Source organism: Neophocaena asiaeorientalis, unplaced genomic scaffold (genome assembly GCF_003031525.2).
Source record: "Neophocaena asiaeorientalis asiaeorientalis breed wild unplaced genomic scaffold, Neophocaena_asiaeorientalis_V1.1 scaffold43, whole genome shotgun sequence".
Classification (NCBI taxonomy): Eukaryota; Metazoa; Chordata; class Mammalia; order Artiodactyla; family Phocoenidae; genus Neophocaena; species Neophocaena asiaeorientalis.
This window is the reverse complement of record NW_020173674.1, coordinates 966,719-973,210: the sequence shown is the minus strand read 5'-3', so window position 1 is coordinate 973,210 and position 6,492 is coordinate 966,719. Positions and strand designations below refer to the sequence as shown.

At 70.0% G+C, this 6,492-nt stretch overlaps 1 protein-coding gene across 1 annotated transcript in view; it reads right to left on the bottom strand.

Annotated features, from left to right (window-relative positions):
- Window positions 1–6,492, bottom strand: part of BRSK2 (BR serine/threonine kinase 2) — a 21,784-nt gene that overhangs the window by 9,243 nt on the left and 6,049 nt on the right. Inside the window, 7 exon segments of the mRNA XM_024749084.1 lie at window positions 28–235; window positions 955–1,015; window positions 4,623–4,773; window positions 4,849–4,946; window positions 5,056–5,220; window positions 5,510–5,541; window positions 6,350–6,491. Coding sequence (XP_024604852.1) covers window positions 28–235; window positions 955–1,015; window positions 4,623–4,773; window positions 4,849–4,946; window positions 5,056–5,220; window positions 5,510–5,541; window positions 6,350–6,491 — 857 coding nt within the window.

The following is a 6,492-nucleotide window of genomic DNA, read 5'->3' as shown; positions in this document are numbered from 1 at the left end:
CCACCCCACGTGTCCCGCCACACTCACCTTGCAGTTTCCGGCGGTGGAAGCGGGGTGACCCCAGGAAGCTGTTCTTGATGGAGTGGAGCCGTGTCCTCCAGGGCACCCCTCCCACGCTGGGGCTGGACGGCGGCGTGGGGTTGGGCGTGCCGGCCGGGCTCTCCTTGGGTGTGTGCACGGGCGTCCCCTTGGGGGTAGGGAGGGGACTGCCCCTCGGAGAGGGGTGAGGGGTCACCTGTATGGTGGGGACAGATTTGGTGTTGGCTTCAGTCCCGGTGGGTGGGAGCCGGGCAGGGGCCGGCAGGGTGGGTGAGCCCGGGGTCAGGGCCAGCTGGGGGCTGAGGCCTCCCGCAACAAGGGGCCGGGCCTGGGTGCCCGCCGGGAGCGGGTTGGACTTGGTGCCCTGCAGCGGCTTGTCGGTCAGCTTGGCCTTGCTCGGCAAGGTCTGGGTCTTGGGGTTGGGCCGCGGGGCGGCCTGTGGAGGGAGGACGTGTCCGGGCCGCGAGGCGCTCCGGCCGGCTTCGAGCTCCACGGAGGTGGCCGGGGGGCAGGCCACGAAGGGGAGCTCAGGGGGCGGGGGAGGCAAGACAAACTTTCTAACAGGCTACAGGGCAGCGCCGAGGGCAGGAGGGAGAGCGCGCGGGCCCCCGAGAGCCAAGCGGCCCCAGCGCGTGCCCCGCCCGCCCCGCATGCACACACAGCACCCGGGGACCCCAAGGCAGGACCAGCGGGGGCAGGCAGGCGTGGGGGTGGGAGCGTTCGCCACAAAAGAACACACGAGGAAACAAACAAAACAAAACAAAAAACGTGCAGTTAGCGAAGGCAGCCGGAGCCCACAGAGCAGCAGCTGCCACCACGCGGGCGGCCCCAGCAGCAGGCGGGGTTGGGGGGGCCCACCGAGCCGCCCCCCACCCGGGTGCACACTGCCGACGGAGCTGGGGCGGGTTCACTTACCCGGGGGCTGCTGAGTGGGCTGGTGGAGAGGCCTGAGGAAGCGCCGCTGATGGACCTAGACCTGGGGACACAGGTGCAGAGGGCGGCTCAGACCAGGAAGGGGCCACCTGAGGGGACCCTCCAGGAGGCCTGGAGCCCTGGTTGAGAGCCCCGAGGCTGTCCCAGTCTGCGGCACACCTGGCCGTGCCTGGGGCTGTCCTGCTCTCCCCACCCCGCCTCTCACCAGGCCCAGGAGAGCCCACCGCCCCTTGGGGGCCCCATCAGAGCCCCAGTGGTGCAGCTGGAGACCGTGGGACTCCTCTTCCCCCACGCAGAAGGTGCCCTGCGTCCAAGGCCCGAGGCCCCAGGTCCAGGATGGCACGGAGGAGCCCTCGGCAAGGATCTCTCGGGGCCCGGGGTGAGAGGACACAGGGCTTCCCGTGAGCCGATGCCAGCCCCGGTGCCCTGAGGCAGCCCAGCTGAACCCCGAGCCTGAGCTGTCACAGGCCCCGAGTCCTGCACTCCGCCCGGCGCCTCACACCCTGCCGTTCGGGCCACCAGCCGGCACCAGCCCAGCCCCTCCAGGCCCACGGCTCTCCCCTTGCTCACACCACAGACACCTGGGACGGGCGTCGGCAGGGACGCGGACTCGGTCCACCCGGCCCCATCTGGCCTGCAGACCTGGCCTGGGCCTGGCCAGAGAGGCCACCGGCCCAGCGTGCCCAGCGGAGACACGCATGTAGCCGCCGCCCCCTCAGGGCAGGAACTGGACACCTCTCGGGGCAGGGCCAGGCCGGCGGGGCCTCGCTCCACCACCCCGCGTGGCCTCGGGGGAAAGGAAACGCCCGCTCACCCCTGGGCGCCGGCACCTGCCATCCTTAGAGCAAGGAAACCGGAGGGGTCGAGGCAGCCACAGAAGAGAAGAGGACACAAAAGAGTGAAGGGCGTCCACACCGCCCACCCGCCAGCCCGGCCACACTGCCCACACCGCAGCTGGCCCCTGGGCCTCGGGCCGGAGCTGAGCCCATGCTGGCCGGTCCCCCAGCACCTGTGGGCCGGGGCCCCATGGCGATGACCCTCCGACTCCCACCCCGCGAGCTGACACAGCCCGGAGCTGGGGGGCAGCGCTGACCCTCTCAGCACCCCTGACCCAGCCTTCCCGAGTCCAGGACTGCCCTCAGAGCCGGGCCCGAAGCTTCCAGATGCTGAGAACGGGGCTGGGGGGCTGGTCGGTGCCAGCTGGCGCCCACCCCAGCGGCCACAAGCCAGCCGTGAGCTTGCTGCCCGGCACAAGGAGAGCGGAGCAGCAGGAGAGAGAGGGGAGCCGCGTGCATGCCCTCCTGTCTAACCAGGCGCTCCCCGGAAACTGAGCTGAGGAAGGACGGCGCCAGCACGAGCAGCCAGGGCGCGGAGCAGAGCGGGCGAGGCGCAGGCAGGTGCGGGGGGAGGCAGAGGGGGCCCGGGGGCGAGCGAGGTCCCGCCACTGTCACCGCCGGGCAGGAGGCCCTGCAGGGGCGGGGCTGGGGCTCTGGAAGGCCAGACCCTGTGCAGAGACCCCTGGGACCGGCACACCTCCTGCCCCTTCCTAAGGAGCCTGCAGCCGCCTGGGGCTGCCACGTCTACTCTGGCCCTTGCGGGAGGTGGGCCAGCGTGGGCTGGGGGAGGGGAGCTTAACGAGGGCCACGGAGGCCCACTGACCACAGGGCGAGGGCCGGCCGGAAGGGACCTCACAGCCTGCAGCCCAGGGGCCCAGGGCAGGCAGAGTCTCTGGGTCTCCCGGCCCCTCTCGGGGCCGGCCACGGGCCTTATCCCAGCAGCCCCGCTCCTCATTCTGGGCCTCAGCCTAGCCTGACCCGGGCCCTTCCCCGGCTCGCTGGAAGGTTCCCTTGCCAAAGAGGAGAGGGCCAGATGCACCTCAGGCCCAGCCCTGCCACCAGGCCCGCCGCTGTCTTTGGGACTGGGGGGCGGGGGATGGGTGGGCAGGGTGTATACCTGTCTTCTTTGCTGAATTGGGGGTGGGCTTCAGCGATATCCAGGCTTTTACTGAACATTGCTTTACTACAGCGGGAACAAAGCGAAAAAAGAAAATTACTGACGCAGCCCCAGCAGGCGGTCCAGGAGGCCAGACCTCCACACGGCTCCGAGCTGGGCGCCACCCACCTGGCCCCAGGCCAGGGCGCACAGACGTGAGGGGCGGGGTCAGGCAGGAGAGCACCAGGGCCACAGCACACCCGGCCCTGGTGACGTGCTTGGCAGGGTGGCCTGGCCGGGCCTTGGAGGATGCCTAGCACTGCCGCCAGCCCCGGGACCCCTCCAGCCCCAGCGGGTGTGGCCTGTTGTGGTAACAAGTGGCCAAGCCAGAGAGGAGGCAGAGCCTGAGAAGCAGCAGCGGGTGGGGAAGTGCCAGGGAAAGGACGGCTCACATCTGAGCCCACCCCACCACCCCCGGGCACCCCCGGCCCCCGAGGCGCCCAGGCCGGGAAGGCAAAGCAGAAGCCGCGACAGGGGGCCTCCCACGCCCAGCCCCTGCCCCTGTGCCTGCGCCTGCCCAGGTGGCTGCGGGGTGTGGGTGGCTGGTGCCGGGAGGTCTGGCGAGCCTTCAAGCTGCCCTGCAGGTGTTGGACCGGAAGCCAGGACAAGGCTCGGGAAAGGTGGGCTGGGGAGAGGTGACCTCTCCCCGGGCTGCTGGAGGGAGAGGTGCACCCCCAGCGAGCGGGACACAAGACACAATCAGGGCAGGACCACGGCCAGCAGAGACCTTCCCGCTGCTCATCCCCCCACCCAGTGCACAGAGCCCGCGGCGCGTGGGCCACGCGGCCTGGAGGCCTGGAAGGCCCCGGAGGCCAGGAGCCCAGGTCAGAGGCTGAGCCAGCCTGCTTCCCCGGGGAGGGCCTGGCACCACCACGGGGCTGTGGCCTGTGAGCTGGGCAGCCAGTTGAATCCTGATGGTGGGGCCCAGTTGCCCTGCGGGTCCTCGGAGGCCTGGCCCAAGGGGCTGTCCCCAGATGGCTGAAGCCCCTGCCCGGGCAGGAAAGCTTGGTCTCGCCCAGCCAGCCCCGAGTCGGCAGAGGCTCTGCAGGACCTGGGTGCCCTTCCTTCCTCCAGAGGGCACTCTGTTTGGACAGCCCAGACCTGCTCCTCACCCACCGCCCTGCCCCCGAATTCCACGTCCCTGAGCCCTGCACTGCCACAGGTGACCCAGACGTGGGCTCAGCGTCCATCGGGGATAAGCCTAATGGGCTGCAGCTCTGGACACAGCTTCACCTCTGAGCAGCCGGGCTCAGCTCGCTGAGGTCCGGCTCAGCCAAGCTCAGCTTAGATCTGCTCAGTTTAATCCGCTCCAGCCCAGCCCAGCCCAGTCCTGTCCAGGATGGCCTGACCCAGCCCAGTTTAACCCAGGCCAACAAAGCAAAGCCCTGCCCAGCTCAGCCCAGCCCAGCCCAGCGTACTCCAGTCCAGCTCAGCTCAGCCAGTCCAGCCCAGCTCAGCCCAGCCCAGATCTGCCCTGCCCAGGGCAGTCTAGCCCAGCTCCGCTCAGAGCAGCCAGTGCAGCCCATGCAGCCCAGCCCCAGGGCCGGGGGTGCAGAGAAGAGCCAGGCCGGGCCCAGCACAGCCCGTGAGGGGCCCCGTCGCTGACTGGGCCGGGGCACCAGGAGGCAGAGCGCTGGGCCCTCCCAGGAGGCACGCACCTCTGGCCGTGCTGGGCCATCTCAATGGCCCGCCGCGCAGGCACCGGGGAGCCGCCGTCCGTCACGCTCAGCACCTCCATGGACTTGCGCTCAGGCCGCCGCTTGCCGTGCCGGTTCAGCATTGGGGAGTCCACGCGCTTCCGGGGAGGGTCTGTGTGCAGATGGGGGTCAGGGCCGGGAAGCCTGGAGGGGGCAGCGTGGGCCGGGCCACCCAGGGACCTTATACCTATCTCGTTCCTGGGCGGCAGGTCCTCGTCCTCGTGGCTCGGATACCTTTCTTTCCGGTCCAGGAGGAGGAAATAAATCATCTTCTCCTGGTTCTCCCTGCAGCGGGCGAGAGGCGCCAGGAAGGGTGGATGGGGGTTCCCGGAGGGCGGTGTTCCCACCCACAGACTCCACCACGGCCCCGCCCCGGCGCGGCTCCCAGACGCACTCCTCGGACAGCAGGTCCTGCAGCAGCTTGTTGCGGTCCCGGAAGCAGCCCAGCGAGTGCATGCTGTCCAGGACGTCGGGGTCGATGTCCTCCAGACTGGGCAGCGAGCGGATCTGCACCTTGCGGGGGATGGGCTGCTCCGGCTCGGGCTCGTTCTTGCCTCCTCTGTGGGTGACAGGGCACCGCCACCACCAGTCACTCACCTCTGGCCCAGCCCGAGGCCCCTCCGCGCCCCCCTCCTGGGGCCCCGAATCCTGCTGCCTTCCCTGTGCTCAGCCCCTGTACACTCCTGCATCCTGCACGTGCCCAGCGCAGGCCGGCCCAGAGGCCCCAAGAGCCGGCCAGGTGGCCCGAGGCTGCAGGCAAGCCTGCGCTGCCCCACCCCCTTCCCTAGCAGGCCCTCCAGGCCACAGCGCAGGCAAAGCAGGCGATGAGGGGAGGAAAAGCTACTTACATATACCAAATGTGTTTCTGAATGTGCTCTAGCTACAAGGAAAGAGAAACAGGGAGTTAGTACGAGGAAGGAGCAGAGGCCACGTTAGGAGGCCATGAAGGAGCAAGGAGGTGGGGGCCTGAGTGTGGAGAGAGCAGGATAATGGGGGAGGGGAGGAGGGAGGGAGGAGGACCCGGGGGTAGGGAGAGCCTGGAGGCGGGGGAGGGGCTGGGGGACCACGGAGAGCGGGGAGAGCGCGGGGCCCCAGGCTAGCACCCCTGACCCTGCCTATCTCAAGTGGAAGAGAAAACGCCACCCTAGAGACAGCAGAGAGCTGGGGAGAGTGGGGGCTGCAGGCACGGCAGAGGGAGTGGGTGGGGGGTGGGAAGCAGGAGCCCCCGGGGCTCAGGGCGGGAGGCCTGAGGGAGGACAGCAGGGGCAAGCAGCCAGGGCTCAGACCACCCGTGCGGGAGGCGCTGGGTGCAGGTGTCAGCAGGAGGCTGGGGCTAGCCCCGCCCTCCACCCTGACTGGGGGGCTTGCTTGGGGAGGCGGCCTCTTGGGCAGTCCTGCTGCCCCTTCCCCGGGGGACCTGACATCCTGGCACGAGCCGACCCCAGAGGAGACTAGAGACTGCTGGCTGGGGCTTCCCTCAGACCCCGGCCCCCCCCAGGCCACCGGAGTCGGTCATGAGGAACTATTGACGCGTACAGGGCAGGCCCCGGACAGCCGGAGTGGCTCCGCGCTCCTGGACCGCGCTGGCGCGCGGACGGCCCTGCGCACGTTCACGCCGGGCGCGCGCCCGCGGCCTCCACCCCGCGCCCGTGCGCCCAGGTGCGAGCTCTGGGGGAGGGGGGACGCACCGTGAGGCGCCGCGTGGCGTCCACCTCGATCATGCCGCGCAGCAGGCTCTGGCAGTCGGGCGGGATGAAGTGCGGCATGTGGAACACGCCCCGCTTCACCTTCTCCAGCAGCTGCCGCAGGTTGTCGTCGTCGAAGGGCAGCG